We start from the raw sequence: 18,963 nt of genomic DNA on the forward strand, positions 1-18,963 counted from the left end.
AGCTCCCTTAAAATATGCAAATCACGATATTGACTTCAAAGTAAAAAAAATCATCCGTTGTTACTCGCACAGTGCCAAAAAAGTTTCTAAATCCGCACAATGAAATCGGAATGATGTTATTATTGACAAAGTAATCGTACATCTCAGTAAACAAAACTCTCTCAAATTGAAAGTTGCTTAATGACAAAACCGAAGAATTTCAATTTTTATTTCGACTCGCTGCAAACATTTTTCAATATTTAAAAGATTCACTATCTTTCAATAGATATTGTTTCGACAATTTTAGCATAAACCCGCATGTGGGGACCGAAGCAGTGTGCAATGTCATACGTTTCTCAGCAAATGAGTCTTACTTTCAGTACCTTTTGGATGAGTATAAAAGCGATACAGTTACCGAATGGTGGCAAGAGCAACTGATAATACAAATGACCTGCGTTCCTGACATCAACAAGATTCAACTGTAAGTAACAATTGTTACCGAGATTGTTTGCAAATTACCCGGAAAGTATTAGTTAAGAACTAGACATGGCAACAGAAAACCGAACCCACAAGGTTTCGGATGAACGCCCATCAAAACCGAAATTTGCGTTCAGACATCAGGTTCTAAAAACTTCCGAATGATTGGTCGCTAGTGAAGTGCCAATTTTTAAAATTTATATCCTTTTGTCTAAACATTCATTTATTGTCTTATTTATTATGGGTTAACTTCGAAATATGCCGGGTGTAAGAACAAAGACGCATTCGGGAAATGGATGATCCTAAAATTAGATGGAAAGTGTTAAGTAAAAATTCCATTATAAAATTTTGGAAATTATTTTTCAGTTCTTAAAATGATTACCAGGGGCGTAATTCCTTGACTGTATATATATATATATATATATATATATATATATATATATATATATATATATATATATATATATATATATATATATTAATTTGTGTTCGGTTACGCAACAAATTTGTGTATAAATTTGTTGGTACCAATCTGTAATTCCAAGATCACTCTGGTTCCCCGAATCCGAAGTAAAATGACCGTAATCATGCCCTGACTTACCCCAAATTTCCTTGTGGAGGATGTGCTGGGTTGAAGGGAATGCGCTGCATGGTTCTACCGGAGGGTTCCACTCTTGAGGGTGTTGCACACTGCTTTTCAAAACAGGTGTTTAAATTTCCGACTCGCAACGCGCAATTCTCGATTCCGGCACGGCCGCTCGCGAAGTGCCGGAGGCAGGTAAAAATGGAGTAACAAAAAATGTTTATATAAAAGAAGGAAAGGTTTCCGGGGAATAAAGGAGGGAGAACAAGACGGAGTATACAGTTGTCAAGGCATGTATATACGCACAAAATAATAATAATTAAACTATATCCCGAAACCCAAAGCACTTCCTAAAGTGAATGAATACCACCCAACGTAAACATAAAGTTAAATAAAAGTAAGATAAAAAAAGAAAAAGAAATACAAAAGTAAATGGAGACAGAACATTCCGCCCTCCCTGAAAATACCTGAGGGATCGGAAGGTTATTTTCTGAATCAGATCGCTAGAGGAAGAGGGCAAAGCTTAACTAGGGGTCGCTTAATCAAACACTTTGCCGTCCTTACGGTAGCTACTCTTGCAATATTATCTGCACCGGGATGCAGTTCTGCTATGCGACCTAGTGCCCATTTTAATGGAGAAGTCTGTTCGTCTTTGATTAAGACCATAGTATTGGAGTCAACGGACGCATTGTGGTCGTTCCACTTTGCCCGTTGTTGCAGTGTATGTAGATAGTCTTTGTGCCACCGACGCCAAAAGTCGCGATGCAATCTTTGCAAAAGTTGCCATCTAGATAACAAGTTCAATTTTAACTGACTTGTATCGGGATTTGGAATAACCGACAGAGGCTCTAAGGATAAAAAATGGCCCGGCGTCAACGCGGTCAAATCGCTTGGGTCCGTGCTAACGGGACATAAGGGTCTAGAGTTCAAGATAGCTTCGACTTGAGTCGTGCAAGTGTAAAGCTCCTCAAAGGTAAGAATTTGTTCGCCGATAACACGCAGTAAATGTGTTTTCGCCGACTTGATGTTACCTTTCCATAGGCCCCCCATATGGGGTGCAGAAGGAGGGTTGAAATGCCATCGGATTGACTCGTGTATAGCTACGTGAGCATAGATTTCTTTAAGATGTTTTGAGGCGGCAACAAAATTAGTGCCGTTGTCCGAGTAAACGTTACTGACGCGGCCACGCCGTGCTATGAAACGTCAAAATGCGGCTAAAAAAGTATCGGCCGATAAATCGGAGACAATTTCCAAGTGCACTGCTTTAGTGCAGCAGCAAATAAGCAGTACGATGTAGGCTTTAAGTCTCTTGGCGCCGCGTAAGCGGTTCATGGTAATAGGAAAACTTCCCGTTAGATCAACACCCACGTTTTCAAAAGCTTTGGCTTGTGAAACCCGAAATTTTGGCAAGTTTCCCAGAAGGGGCTGAAAAGGCGTCGGGTGCGTACGCCAGCAAGTGATACAACGCGAAATTATTTTGCGTATAAGTTTCTTAGCCCCACATATCCAGTAATTTTGGAAAAGTAGAAAGAGTGTGGTTTGTACGCCGGCATGCATATATTTCTCGTGCAAATCCTTAATAAGTAAATCTGCAAACCGAGAATTTCTGGGTAAGAGTATCGGATATTTTTTATCGTAATCTAGTTCTGAATTACATAGACGTCCGCCAACACGCCAAATATCATTTTGATCTAAGAACGGATTGAGCTTTCTGAAAACTTTAGGTAGACGTTTACCTTTTTTGAGGAGTGAAATTTCGTTATCAAAATAGCTCTGTTGAATATGTTTAACAAAGGTGTTAGTTGCGCTTTGTAATTCGAAAAAGAGTAGCCATGAAGGAGCAGTAAGAACCTTTGGTTCGTAAAATGTTTTGGAACGAATATTATGTATAAATCTTAGAACGTAGCCTAAAACCCGAATAAGTTTTCTAGCATTAGAGATGTTGTTTAACATAGTGTCTAAAAAGTATGGTGTTATCGTCGACGTGAGTACAATTCTGCGCTCTTCTTCGAAAGCTTCGGAAGGGGTTTCGATTTTAATTTTAGTAAATTCCCACAATTCTTGCGAAGTGCGAAGAAATGCGGGTCCCTGCCACCAAAGCGTACATTGTATTAAATCCGAGGGAAGTAAATCACGTGACCCGGGATCCGCGGCGTTGAATTCGGACGGAACGTGGTTCTAGTCGCAAGCCGCAATTTTTTCTTGAATATAAGTCACCCGGTTGGCCACGAAAGTTTTCCACCCGAAAGAAGCACCTTTTATCCACGAAATTATCCAAAAAATTATCTTGTTAGCAAAGGAGCGTTGTACAAAATGCATTAATTTGGCAAGTAATACCGCAGAACAATGTTCTAATCTTGGAAGGCTAATTCTCTTAACTGGCGCTACTTTCGACTTTGCGCACACAAAGTACGATTTGTAGGTGCCATCCTGGTTCGAAACGCGAAAAAATATAGTGGCGCACATGCCTCGCTCAGACGCGTCGCAGAAGCCCACAATCTGACAAAAAATGGAATTCGAAAGGTCAATCGAACGGGGTATTTTAAAATCCGAAAACAAATTAAGTTCGCTGACGAATGTTTTCCATTTTAAAATAATGTCCGCGGGTGCAAGCTCATCCCAATCCAATTTCAATTGCCACAAGTATTGAATTAGCGTTTTTGCCAGAAATGTGACCATGGTAAGCATACCTAGTGGATCATAACATCTAGCAAGTGTACTAAGAAATTTCTTTTGGTGCATAATTTAGAAGTGCAAGTAAAAGAGTAAAAAAAAGGTCTGTTTGCGGATCCCACCGCAAACCTAGTTTTTTTAACGGAGTATCATTCTCCAAATCGAGGGAAAAGTCGCGAATCCGTATGTGGGTTTCTGGTAAATTCGCGAGTAATTTAGGTTCATTGGAAGCCCATTTTTTAAGTTCGAAACCTCCCCGACGGAGCAGTTCTATTAGCTTTTTTTTCATAAGCGAAAGTTGCTCTAAATCTGGACAAGAAACCGCACAATCATCTATATAAACCGACTCTTTTAGTATCTTAGAAGCGAGGGGTAGGTCGTGATAATAATCAGCTAATTGTAACAGTAAAGTTACGGTTTGTAATTCGTAATCTGACACTGGATCCTCGGGATTAAAACGCCATAAGATTCTTTGGTATTTCCTTTGACTTGATTCAACATTTATCATGCGATACATTTTGGAAATGTCAGTGACGAAACAATATTTATGTAGTCGAAAATTAAGCAGAATGGTTACCAAATCGCGTTGTAACTTAGGACCGGCGTATAACACCTGATTTAGACTTGGCTTATTGGTTGCATGGCTTGACGCATCGAATACAATCCGTACGGCAGTACTTCGAGAATCTTCTTTTATAACCGCGTGATGCCCGATATAAAAACATTCGTGCAAATGTTCATCGCTGGGGCGCGAAACCGGACCCATATGGCCCATGGCTAAATATTCCTCCATAATCTCGGAATAGGTATGGTATAAGTCTTTGTTACGTAGCAACCGGTTTTCTAAAGAGTAAAACCGCTTAAGGGTGAGAGCTCGGGTGTCTCCAAAATCCGGAGATGTGATTCGGAATGGCAAAGAAACTGTATATCTACCTTTCGTATCGCGGGTAGTTGTATCTGCATAGTATTTTTCGCAATAAATATCTGAAGGTGGCTTTGGCAGCACATTGGGAATTTCCTCGGTTTCCCAGAATTTTTGTAGGGCATTATTTAGGTCGATATTTGACACCGTAATAAAATACGCGGATATGGTTTTAGAATTGGATGGGCCGGCATCCAAAGGCATTTTACCGATTAAGGTCCAACCGAAAACTGTATTTAAGCAAGTAGGGACATTGGGTCCAAAGTAAAGACGACCGTCCTGTATAAGAGATCCATAAATTTCAGCACCAATAAGAAGTTGTACTTCGGATTGAGTATACCATTGAGGATCAGCGAGCTTTAGTCCTTTTAAAAATTCCAAAGAATTTGGATCAAACGACATGTTTGGCATTTTGTTACAAATTTGTCGACTACAACAGTTTCTACATGAAACGTGTGTGATTTGGTGGCAAGTGGCGCAATTTCGCAATGTACCGCGCTGTATGCGGACATACTCATACTTTCTAAGCCGTTAATACTTATTGAAATATTGTATTTAGAAAGACCCAGCATTGTAGCGCACCTTTTTGTAAGAAATGAGGTTTGAGCACCCGAATCTAGAATAGCGCGAATTGGATGCCAATTCCCATGAACGTCACGAATATGTAATAACGCGGTCGAAAGCAGGGTATCGTGATCATTTAGAGCTATGCCGACAGTGACATTTCTGTGTAGAGTCAGTTCGTCTGATTCTTGCGTACTCCGAGATTCCGAAACTGGTGATCCGGGGGGAGGGGAAGGGTTGCCTTTTAAACATAAAAGGCTATGATGCTTGTAACCGCAATGTCTGCATCTTTTCTGTGAAGAACATTGGGCCACGACATGTAAGTTTGCCAAGCAATTAGTGCAACCTTTGTTATTTTTAATGAAATTAACGCGTTCGTGCACCGGTTGAGCAAAAAAGGCATGGCATCTGTTTATCAAATGACCTTTCTTGCACCAAAAACATGTGTTCTGTTTTAACGATAAAGGTCGTTGACTTTTATTTGTAAAAAAAGCGTTAGTATGTTTACGAGGGGATCGCGTAAAGTTCGAATGATTGGATTTCGGCGGAACGTTTTGTTTTAGTGATAACTCGAGCGACTCTAACGCGGTGCAGTGCTGCTCAAGAAAATTATAAATGTCACCGTATGTGGGCATTTCATTAGATGAATGCTTTTGTTCAAACAGTTTACGCGTGACTGGATCTAAGCGGTCCAGTAAAATATTTGCCATAATAAAACACCACTGCGACGTCACGTAACCCATGTTTTGTAAACAGTCTAAGTTATCTTTAAATGTATCTAAGAGCCTACGGAGGCTAATGACGTCATCACTCGGAAGGGGCGGAGAATGTTCTATAGCTTTCCAATAAGAAACAGCACCCAAGCGTTTATTGTCATATCTATTTATTAACGCGTCATAGGCCGTAGTATAATTCTCACCAATTAATTTAATATTTTTTATTAAATTTAAAGCCGGCCCCTTTAAGACAGTACGCAGATATTTAAACTTTTCAATATCGGAACATCCCCGTGAATGTATTATCGCGTTATATATTTCAATGAATGAGGGAAACTCCTCGATTTCTCCGGAAAAACTAGGGACGTTTAGTTTGGGCAAAGAATATTCTTGTTCTGGTACAATTATAGTTTGATTGTGTTCCCTGCTTTGGGTTAAATCAACCGTTTCTGTTTCGAATAAATCAAAATAAGTGGACTCGATTTCTACGCATCCCGTTAAGAAATTGGTTTGAATGTTATGCTCCTCCGCAAGAGCCTCGGAATCGTCTGCAAGTAGAGAGACTACCGCACTTTTAAAACTTTTTAAAATTAATTTTAAATTTGGAGTGGGAGGCGGGGTTCGTTTTGGCATGATTAGCCAAGGATTCGATCAGGTCCAACTGATTAAGCACGGTTTGACGCAGGGCTTAAGCGCACGCAATTTTTCTTTCTTTCTCACCTGCAGGAGGCATGGTAGAAGTAGTAGGATTATGATTCGTAAATAGCGAAACAAATACCAAATTTATTAGGTACTTTTGGAAGCGCCCCCGTATTCTACACTCAACGGTCGCGTTTGGGATGGCTTCCAACAACAAGTCTAATGTTTATGGATTCGTAAAAAAAAATAATAATTGTATTGAGAATTCAAAGTAAATTATTGAATTTGGCAGGCACCGTATTGACCGGCAGGTGAGACAAAAAAAAGGGATTTCGCCGGAGCGAGTTCGCGATTATTTTTTGTCGTCTTTGGAACGAGAAAGACAACCTACATACACGTGCAAATAGCAGAAATCAAGATGTATTTTTTGATTTAGAATCGGTCGTTTCTCAATTTGTATATTGAGAGTTTATGACACCATTTTCTAGGGGGCATACGAAGGCATAGTAGTATATTGAAGAAATAAGTAATAACCTAGGATGTGCTTTGGAAAAGTAAAATGAATAAAAGGAAAAATATTCTTGAGTAAATAAGCGGTTATGCAATGTCTCAAGAGTAAGGATTCGGCTCACAGAGAATCCGGCTCGAAGGAATAATAGTTTGTGTTTGGTTACGCAACAAATTTGTGTATAAATTTGTTGGTACCAATCTGTAATTCCAAGATCACTCTGGTTCCCCGAATCCGAAGTAAAATGACCGTAATCATGCCCTGACTTACCCCAAATTTCCTTGTGGAGGATGTGCTGGGTTGAAGGGAATGCGCTGCATGGTTCTACCGGAGGGTTCCACTCTTGAGGGTGTTGCACACTGCTTTTCAAAACAGGTGTTCAAATTTCCGACTCGCAACGCGCAATTCTCGATTCCGGCACGGCCGCTCGCGAAGTGCCGGAGGCAGGTAAAAATGGAGTAACAAAAAATGTATATATAAAAGAAGGAAAGGTTTCCCGGGAATAAAGGAGGGAGAACAAGACGGAGTATACAGTTGTCAAGGCATGTATATACGCACAAAATAATAATAATTAAACTATATCCCGAAACCCAAAGCACTTCCTAAAGTGAATGAATACCACCCAACGTAAAAAAAAAAATCATTCGTAAAGTTAAATAAAAGTAAGATAAAAAAAGAAAAAGAAATACAAAAGTAAATGGAGACAGAACATTATATATATATATATATATATATATATATATATATATATATATATATATATATATATATATATATATATATATATATATATATATATATATATATATATATATATATATATATATATATATATATATATATATATATATATATATATATATATATATATATATATATATATATATATATATATATATATATATATATATATATATATATATATATATATATATATATATATATATATGTATATATATATAACAATTAGTTTTAGTCAACTAATCAAAATTAATAAATTGTTGAGCACGATTTAATTGACTATTTAAAGTCAAACATTTTCTCAAAATGTAAATATTTTTTTAGCAATAAGTTCTTTTAGTCATATTTAAGGTTAGGACGATAATTTTGATATGCGGTTTTCACTGAATTTCTGGACCCTTATTTAATTATCTAATGCCATCTCGTTGGGTTTATTCTTTTTCATAAAATTGTTTTCTTAATTTACAACTTTGTCAAAGATATTTTCAATGACTTCGAATGTTTTAAAATGCGTTAAGCGTATTTGGAGATATGCAGAGATAGTTCAAAAAAAAGTTTTAATTTTTTTACTATTAAGATAGTCACCCACTCTTATTTTTTGTTTCATTTTTATGTTTATTTTGTTAGAAATCGGGTAAGGTCGGAAATTTTCAGATAATCCTAGTTATTTAGTGTTTTACTTTGTGAAGTGGCCACTAATGCGGAGAGACAGTTTAATGTTCTTACAGCAATTGTGGAATGTCTATTTAAAATGTTGCAGACTATGACCCTTAACACCCTTCTTACAGGCTTAGAGCCTAGATTAGGTCAACTCATTCGTGTCAGTAACCCCACTTCACTATTGGAATTTCAAGCAAGGATTCGTCGAGAACTTCAACTGTCATAATTGGAAAATCAAAAATTTGTCAAACCTAATCCTTCTAAATCACATTCGAATCATAATCGAATAATCGAACCCCTCTCCAGCAAGCCAAATGCACTTTGTGCAAATCAATGTAGAAATACGCATGTATTGGATTTTACCTGTTCCAATTTTGGACAATCGAACACGATTATCTCATATAATTCCAACAATAAAATATATTGCGCGTGATACTTTACTCGATGTACTACATGAAGATCTGAAAAGCTGCAAAACAAAGTCCCAGTAAAGAAAGAATAGAAAAGCCTGTTGTGAAGCACAGATGCTTAGACACTCCGATCGTGTTCCTGTTCCTGTCAATATTCAATCGTTTTAGCCTCCGATTACAGCGTAATAGAAATCTATTTTAATTATTAGTTAATTACCGTATCCGAACCAATCTACATTAAATGTAAAAAAAAGGAACCTCGTTGTCGAGATGTTGAAAACTAATTCTCTACTTAGACAACAACCGGATTGCAGTGCATTTATTGAAAACTTCATAGTACGAGCTAAACACTTTGCAGAACAGTATAAAAACGTGACCTACAATAGCCAATTTGTCCAGGAAGAGGCACTTGAATAATTCCTGCACGGTAGGGACAACGCCAAAACAAAATAAATGTTTAAAATATTTGGTCGTGAACCATATGGGAAAAGTGGACTCGGACAAAAGGATCGCGGATCGCGACGCAGTTAGTGGTGACAGAGCGAGCACTTACAAAGACATTCTTGTCACGCACTTAGGTTCAACAACATTCGGGACAAGCGGGGAATTTATATAAGTATATTATATAACAAGAATTTGAGTCAGGAATTTATTTAAAAAACGAGTGAGTTTACCAAACTCGTTGAATACTATAATTTTTCTACGACCGTTAGGTTTTGGGTAAATTTTTTTGGGTAAACAGCAATACATTCAGAATTGACAAACGTCAAAATTCAAGCCGAAAACATCCGATTGCTCCGCAACCCGTGCGGTAAAATCCCGGAAATGTCCGAAGTAGCAGTGGTTGTGCTGGTTCATAACTGTTCGGCTCTAAATAGCCCATGTAGGTTTATATTAGATTCAGGTAACCAAGCTAATTTATTGGCTCTGAATTGTTGTAAAAGGTTAGGTCTAAAACTTTCGAAACGTAATTCTTCGGTTCAGGGTTTAGGTGGATTACGTCTCATAATTGCTACATAGTAGAAAATTTTTTTTTCTTTAAGAATTTTATTTAGTCTCGAGTGCAGCAAGACTGTTTGTCATTTATCAATTAATCGAACCTTAGAAACCCAGCTGGAAAAATTCCGGCTCATCGAAGAATATTCCTTTGTAAAACATTGTACCGAGGAAGAAACTCTTTGCGAAAATATATTTGCTGAAACTGTTCTATGCGGCAAGACAAAACGCTTTGATTTAACTATCCAAAATATATCGGTTAATAAAAGTGAAATGAATAGAAGCATTTTTTTATTCACCCCACCATGGGTTAATAAATATTTCTAGCGCTACAGTATTAAGGGTAATTTTTGATGCATCTCGTCTTTCGTAATAATCAATGATCTGTCCGTGTGTACACATTGGCCTATTCTCAATAATACTTTTTCTCTTCTCTTTTCTTTTTCTTTTCTCTTTTAATCTTCACGATATTCTATCGTGACAAACAAACAATCCCAAAATATCACTCAGCAATATAATCTTTCATCTGTTTCAAGCACATTTCGTACGTTAGGTCTAATTTTACCAATCATTAAGCATTAAAATATTGCACTCTTAAACAATGGCAATGCCTTTCAGATGAAACACAACCTGTTAATAAGTTAAACATTAATCGACATGTATTTTTACCAAATCCAATGCTTATCGCAATGCATCGCTTTTCTGATGAGTCTCAAACTGCATATGCAACTATTTATTTCAAATCAATTAAGGAAAAAAGCGGTATAACTATAAGGTTGTTGCGTGAAAAATAGCGCGTAACTAGCTATTCCAAGGTCAGAATTATACTCACCCCTTCTGACTTTTTGAAAGAGGCAGACTCTTCAGTTACAAATCAATAATTATTTTTGGACAGATGGCACTATAGTCTTACCATGACTATTTTACCTCCAAGTGCATTAAACAAATTGGTAGCGAGTTGAGTTGCTGACATTCAAAGGAAAACAAAAATCTCGTAGTTGAATCATGTTCATACAAACAAAAATTCCGCTGACGTTGTCTCTAGAGGTGTCAGCCCGTCAGAGTTCAAGTCCTCAAGCTACAAAAAAGTGATCCGATATTCCCGGAAAAAGAATTACTAGAACAATTTTTATAATTACCTCTACTAAAAGTATTGATGTTTTTCTAAAATATACTTCCTTATATAGTGATATTGAAAAATCGCTGAAAGTAGTATCTTCCCTAACTTCTGCATCCCCAACCAACCCAAAAAAAAATTCAAATTTAGTGTGGCCAGTGAAGGAAAGATGTTGCGCATTAATAGCTCAAGTTTTGGTTGCCAGTTGTCACTCCTAATATGGATAGAGGGTATTTTTTGTGTTAGTGCTTTTTGACAATTTTTTTTGCATCCTGTACTCGCGGGAGGCGAGCGCGGTCGACGATGTTACGGGAACAGGAATTATTATGTCACCGAGGTAGCGCAAAATCAATAAAAATTCTATGGGGTGTTGTTCTTGAATTCAGTTAAAAGGGGATCTTTTTCGATGTATTGTCCGCGAATTATTTTTTGGCAGGCGGTTATTTCAAAAACGTGGGGGTATATAAGTGAGGGAAAAGGCTTAAAGGCTATATCGTGATTTATTATACTTGCTGACGCACCTGTATCAATAAGAATGTTGATTTTATATCTATTACTATACATGTAAGGCAAAAGCGTTTGTGATGTATAATTATTTAAACTTAAGTCGATTCTAGATACGGCGTATTTATTGAAAAATTTTGTTCCGAAAATTCTTGAGGAGAATTTTACTCGGTTTCTTGTGGAAATTCTTCCAAATGTATTATGAACTTCTTCGACAATAATTCCAGGGCGAGATGGACCTTGTTTTGCAAAATGATTGTATCTGGCATTGTGAAAGCTGTTTTGAAAATTTTGATTTTGATTGTTATTCCTATTGCTATCTTAATTACCATATTGATGATTCGGTCGATATGTGTTTCTTGAATTAGTCGACATGGGAATAGGTGTTGAGAATGTATGGAAACTGTTTTGAGGGTTAAACACATTAATTTTTCGTGTTTGGAATGCCTGTATGTTTGTAGGAAAATGTCTTTGTTGGGGTTGACTCGAGGGTAAATTAATAGCACTATGGGGAACGAATTGTAATTATATTGATTATTTTGATTATTTACATTAAACCATGGTGTAAAACGTTCATTTGTAGAGGGTCTGGGTGTATTTTTTTTTACGTATTTTGGCATGAAAAGTTTTTGTAATTAATTTGGGCTTGAATATTGTCGTACTGCCTACAAATACAAGTTTTTAGGGTTTTGTTGTCTTACAAAGGAACTATATGGTTCTTTTAGGGACAAAGTGAACTCCGATATACGGATGCCAACTTGAATTTTTAAAATAATGTCGGCATTACACTTATTTGAGCACCACCTATCCAAAAACACTTAAAATTTGCGGACGTCCATTTTCACGTGAGCTGGATAAAATTATACGAGGTGGTTCAAGGAGATTCCGCTTGTGTCTCTAGCATCGATTTCTGTGCCTGTATATTGTTTATATATTTAGTGGTGGCATGGACTTCCCCAATTTATATGTATAAAGCGATATTGACAACGGTTACATTGACTTCCATAATTTACCGTGTATATTGGAAATATGTTGTCGGGTTATGTTGGCTTCCCCATCTGACCGCACGTTATAGTTTTATTTTTAGTGGCCACATTGGTATCCCTTAAACTCAACGTTTCTGAATATTTTCATAAACTATAAAAATGTGTGTCGGCGTTACTTAACAATGAATCGTAGAAGTAAACGTATCTTGGATCTAGCTCGAGACAAGAGCCTAGCAGGTAGGAATTTTTATAATTATTGTATTAGCTTCATATTTTGTCAGGTATGTATAGCAAGCAACACAATACCGTCGGTTTTATTGTAGTATAGTATATGGGGTACCGTTAAATTGAATTTTTAAATTAACTTTAGCTTCCAATGTTGTTGTTGTTGTTCGGAAAATTGATGAAATTTCTTTAAAATTCGATTGCCTGAATAAATTATAAAAGGTCAGTTTTTTTATTTGCACTTTTTTTTGACAATATGTCAAAATTATTTTACAATTTGTTTTAAATCTAGTTTTTGCGCATCAACCATCACGAGAATTAATTCGCAGATTAAGATGCTTTCGAGATATTTAAAATAACTGGGATTCAACAACGAAATTACGGAAACACATCACAAACAATACAAAAGCCAAATCATTCATGTTAATATATTTTCAACATATTAAGCGATTCCGTTACTTTTTTTAATGTTAACCAGTTATTTGTGTCCGGTTATGTTTGAAAACTGCATTGCTAAATTTCAGAGGTAAGATCTCACTGAAAGATATGAAGGAAAGTTTATATAATCAAAGGGCCGAAAATGCAAGAAAATTTTTCTTTAATTCTGATCCACTCAACGCTTCCAAGCACAGATTGAAGGTCAAGCTGTAATGGTTAACAATTTTGGATCAAATAGTCCTTTAAAAATTAGTGGTCTTATAAACATGTTACGAGCAGATGAAACTTCGTTGGTTGCTAAGAAATATCAACTTATCTGTGAAGTTGGTAGGCGCTATATAAAAAGTCAAGAAGAAAAACATCTTTTGGTAATACCGAAGCGGAGCATGAGACGATTAGCTCGTTTATTCGTTAGCGTCAGAACTCTCAAAAATAATAAAACACTTAGTTTAGCTGAGATTCTCATACCTGAAATGTTTAAAATACTGGTTTTAGCTACAAGAAACATAGCAGACTATGACGCTGAAAATCGAAGTTTTAAGTTCCCTTCTTTGGCACTTCAGATGGGAACACTGATTAAACATGCAGTAAATACAGCGTGTTCTATCAAAATTCAAAAGGAAAATCCTCGTAAAGATTATATAGAAAATTTCAAGGAATTAATAAAACTTATTGATAATGACTGGGCAATTTAGGTTTCGAGCGAAGCCGGACAGAATTTGGCTTACCAAAAATTTAATAAACCAACATTAATATCTGTAGCGGAAGATATCAAGGTTAATTAAAATTAATCATTTTTTGAAACTTGTGTAAATATTGCATAATCGTCGAAAACATTTGTTTTATAATACAAGTTTTATCAGAAACCGAAACATAATTTTACCTCATAGATGCGGGTTTTAGCACCCAAGTTAACATATCCAATAAAAAATCAGTTTTGATATTCTCCTGAATATGGAGAAAATTGTGTTTCGGTTATATTAAGTTTATTTGTTTTCAGTTTTTTTGTTCATGTAAAAATAAAATTCAAAAAAAAGTAGAGATATCGCTTTGAAAACAATGTCTCACCAAATACAAACTATGAAATAATCTTTAAGGACTTCAATGACAGTTTAGATTACCAATTAAAAAAAAAGTCATTTTGTAATAGAGATAGTTAGATATATGATCAAAATTTCATCATTTTTTTAGGTAGTTTTTCTTTGTTTCAGAAACTCGACCAATATTTTAAAAATCTTATTTCACAAGCCAAACTTGTCTGGGCAGAAAAAGATCACAACGAAAAAGCTTATCGAGATTTACTGGAAGGGATATTTTGAAGTGTCATGATTTTTAACAAAAGGCGGGTATGGGAACTCCAAAGAATGACTCGTTAGTCTTTTTAGAAAACCAGGATTCAATCCCATCTTCCGAATTTGAAAAAGTGCCGACAAATTCCGAGAAAATTTTATTTAAATCACTCAAACGCATAGTCATTAGTGGAAAAAGGGGCAGAGGGGTTCCTGTACTTTTTGACAAAATCGCGATGGATTCTACGCTCTCTTTGGTAAATCTGAGAAAAAAAATTGATCTTGCAAAAAATCAGTATCTTTTTGGTTTACCGGGAACATTAAATCCAATTGGAGGATATACGGTCATGAGAAAACATTCATTACTGGCGCTTGGTGGAAACAAGGCGGCAGCATCATTGTTGACTTCCACTAGGTTAAGAAAACAGTTGGCAACTATCACTCAGATCTTTAAAATGGACAAAAATGAATTAGAGCAGCTTTCTTAATTTATGGGTCATACTGAAAAAACCCATTTAGAATTTTTTTTACCAAACCGCTAGAGTGAGCAAGTTATAATTACTTTCACAAAACAGTGCGTTATTTGAAAAGAACAAGGAGAAACTTCTGAGAGAAATAGAACTAAATGATGAGATCATAGACGAAAGTCATGACAATTCTTTAGAAAATATTTACGAAAATGTCTTAGAAAATCAAAACCCGAATCAATTGAAAAATCAGAATCAGGTTACTACCTTTGCTACATTGCTAGAGAAAAAAAAATGGAAACGTAAGCTGCTACCATGGACAAACGACCAGAAAAGAATTTCGGAATGTTTATTCAAAAAACATATTAAAAATAAAATTTCTCCAAAAAAGCAGGAGGTAATGAGCTTAATCGAGAGTTCCTCCTGGGATTTTTACAAACAAAACATGGTCAGTAATAAAAGTTTTAGTTTACCAATGTTAACGGATCTAATATGAAAACTATTCTTTCTATTCCAAATTTTTGCTACGAAAAAGATTTTGTTTTTATTTTATTGATGCAATCTATTTTATTTTAATTCATTTGATCATTGCGTATAAAATATGATAAATAAAGACTATTATATTTAATTTTGCATTTTTCTTATCCGTTATTTGCAATCCCTTGGACAGAACGAAATTCACATCCGCAATCCAGAATGGAGTGAGGGTAGAGTAATACAATTTCTATCCAATGAAGTGAGAACAAAAAATGTATATTAATTAATTAATTAACTTTTTTTTTGAATGTATAAATAAATAAAAAATAACTTAATGAAATGGAAATTTATTCTTTCAAAAGTTTGCATTCATTTACATCAAACCGAGAAGAATATTATAAAATCTAGAAGTTCTAGTATTCCTCAAAAACATTTTTCAAAAGCTTAAATGAGCATCACTCGAACCTCTTTCTACTTAAAATTTGAATGGTCAATGTTTAATGTCTAGTTAATATACTTTTGTTTTCACTTCTCCTAATCGTTTCCAGCGATTTTCGATTTTTTTTTCCTCAAAAACATTTTTCAAAAGCTTAAATGAGCATCACTCGGACCTCTTTCTACTTAAAATTTGAATGGTCAATGTTTATTGTCTAGTTAATATACTTTTATGTTTTCACTTCTCCTAATCGTTTCCAGCGATTTTCGATTTTTTTTTCGTCCCTAAGACAAAGCTGTTTTAGGTGTTTAAATTGTCATCTCTATATGCAATTATAACTCAAAAGCAAAATAAAATACTTTAAAATGGGCATAAACTGTTTCAAAAAATATATAAACATTAGTAAACTAAAAATGAACCTTTTCTAAATTTGTAAATAAAATATCTTCTTCGGATCAGCATATTCTTTTAAATTTATTGCATACGTAAATTTTTATTACTGACAATGTTCGGTTTGTAAAAATCCCAGGACAGTTCACGATTAATACGTTTTTTATTTTAATATGTTTTTTTAAAAACCGTTTTGTAATTTGTTTTTGATCGTCGTTCACGGTAACAACTTTAATTTTCTTTTTTTTTTCTCTAAGAATTTCTTCCGCAGCAATTGTTGTAAACTGCTCTTCAGTTCGTTCTGATGTTGATTATTTGTGTTGTGAAAGTATAAATATCTTGTTCACTTAAGTCGTTAGGTAAACTTCGTCTAGCAAACGATAAAATCCTGATTGTTGTTTTTTTTTCATTTAAACACATAAATAAAGCAACATGTTCCAATTCATTGCTGTCCAGTTTAAATATCTGAGTAACAGTTCTCAATTATTGTCTTAATCTAATGCAAGTCAACATTGATGCTACCGTCTTGATGTTCCCAAGCGCAAGTACATCCTTCAATTGGATTTAATGTTTCCTGCAAACCGAAAAGATGTTAACCAAAACAAGACAGGGAATTATTTTTTTCTAAATCTTTTTAGACGATTCAAAAAAGTATTGAAACTAAACTTGATATTGTCAGCCACAGGTATTATTGTTTTTTTATTGAATATCTTGTAAGCAAAATTCTGTAAGGTTTATCTGGAAACCCTAATTGCTCTAAAAATTTTCTATATAATCCTTATGAGGAGTTTCTTTTTTAATTTCGATATTATTAGCTGTATTTACCGCATTTTAATCAGTTTTTCAAAGGAAACTGAAATCTTGTTAGTTAGTTAATCCGTTTCTTCGATTTTTACTAAACGACAAAATTTTCTGTGCTTGGAATTCGTCACAGTGTCTCTATGTAAGTTACGAAATTTCCGACGTTTTGATAATCAATGATGTTTTCTCCTTACACGTCGAGATTTTTCAGATTCAGATTATGGTCAAATTTTTTTTCGAGATTTATAACATGAATATCACTTGAACCCGTGCCAAGGTGTTGACAGATAGCAGTAGTTAATACGCTTTATTGTTTTCTTTTAGAGTCATAAAAATTATTTCTAGGGATTTTTGAGTTTTTTTTGTACACTTATAACGTTTCAAACAATGGTTTTCTAAATATTAGTAAATGTCGCTAAAATAAGAAAAAACCAATAGCACCAACCTAATTTAGAAAATTGTAATGTAGTAATGTACCAATTAAGTGCAACACATCGTTTTTCTGTTTTCGCCACTTTCGAAGACTGTAAAACTCTAAACTACATAACGATGACCTTGCACCCGAATAGCTGACAAAAAATGCGTTCTATAAATAGCAAAGGTGAGTTAGATAAAACCCAAAAAATATACATTTGAGTAAATATTGCCAGGATACCTCCTTGTATGAATTATGTACACTTCGAAGTGTTTTCGGAGCGCGAGCATTGAAGATGCCAAGTGAGATTTAGGCGAAACGTCTGCAGGATTCCAGTCGGAGTTCAACAAGCGAACGGATGATATTCCGGAATATAGTGTCATCATATTATATATATATATATATATATATATATATATATATATATATATATATATATATATATATATATATATATATATATATATATATATATATATATATATATATATATATATATATATATATATATATATATATATATATATAGTGTCAATCCGAGTGTTCATCCGTTTGTTGTTTGACCCTGGAGTAGGATCATTCGCCTGACGTTTCGCCAAAATATCACTTGGCATATTCAGAGGCCGCGCGTCCATGTCACTCGTACGTGTCCGCACTTAACCTAGTTCTGAAGATGCCAAGTGATATTTTGGCGAAACGTCAGGCGAATGATCCTACTCCAGGATCAAACAACAAACGGATGAACACCCGGATTAACACCAATACACATAGTTCCATCCGTGAAGGACTAAAACCAAACATTATATATATATATATATATATATATATATATATATATATATATATATATATATATATATATATATATATATATATATATATATATATATATCTATTGATAAACGTACTCTACAACTTCCAAAATACATACTCAATTAACGATGTGACTTCATCTACAACGTGGAGACTTCCGATTTTGGAAGTCACAACGTTTCCTATGTAAAACTTTGCCAGTATGACCTTGAGGGCCTTAGCAACGTTCCTGCAAATTTTTCTAATGAAGTCCCAAGGTCGACCATTTATCCGTACATTATCAATTTTAGTTCAGGCGTAGATCGTTGGCGCTCGTATTGCAATTCGCAATGTGATCTTGGTATGTCTGTCGCATGTATTGACTTCCCTTTGAATCTCCGCGGTAAACCATACGTTAGGACTTCACAGTATGTTTAGTTGTAGTAATTTATGGCTTCCTACGTGGTAGTAAAATGGCAACGTAGCATTTTTTTGCGTATTTCAAGGCCGTTATTTTAGGCGCACAATATACTGAAAAGGATTCATTTCGACCGTATTTGCGGCGTATTTGCGGGTAACGAACGAAATTTTGTGACTTCCCTTAAAAATGAATCTAGTACTAAATTAATGCCTTCTCTGGTTTTGGATAAAAACAAGAAAATGTTCAAAAAGATATGATGAAGATATGATAAACACAATTTAAATATTGGCAGTTTAATTATTTTTCTGTCTTTAATATTAATATAGGACTTTTATTA

General features: G+C 34.9%; 1 protein-coding gene across 1 annotated transcript in view; it reads left to right on the forward strand.

Annotated features, from left to right (window-relative positions):
* The window catches only part of LOC132707290 (aminopeptidase N-like), a 112,527-nt gene that overhangs the window by 71,843 nt on the left and 21,721 nt on the right, over positions 1–18,963 (forward strand). Inside the window, exon 11 of the mRNA XM_060679082.1 lies at positions 287–460. Coding sequence (XP_060535065.1) covers positions 287–460 — 174 coding nt within the window. The remainder of the gene's footprint in view (positions 1–286; positions 461–18,963) is intronic.

The sequence above is a fragment of the Cylas formicarius genome, unplaced genomic scaffold (genome assembly GCF_029955315.1).
Source record: "Cylas formicarius isolate icCylForm1 unplaced genomic scaffold, icCylForm1.1 PGA_scaffold_9__14_contigs__length_23061073, whole genome shotgun sequence".
In the NCBI taxonomy this organism is placed as follows: domain Eukaryota; kingdom Metazoa; phylum Arthropoda; class Insecta; order Coleoptera; family Brentidae; genus Cylas; species Cylas formicarius.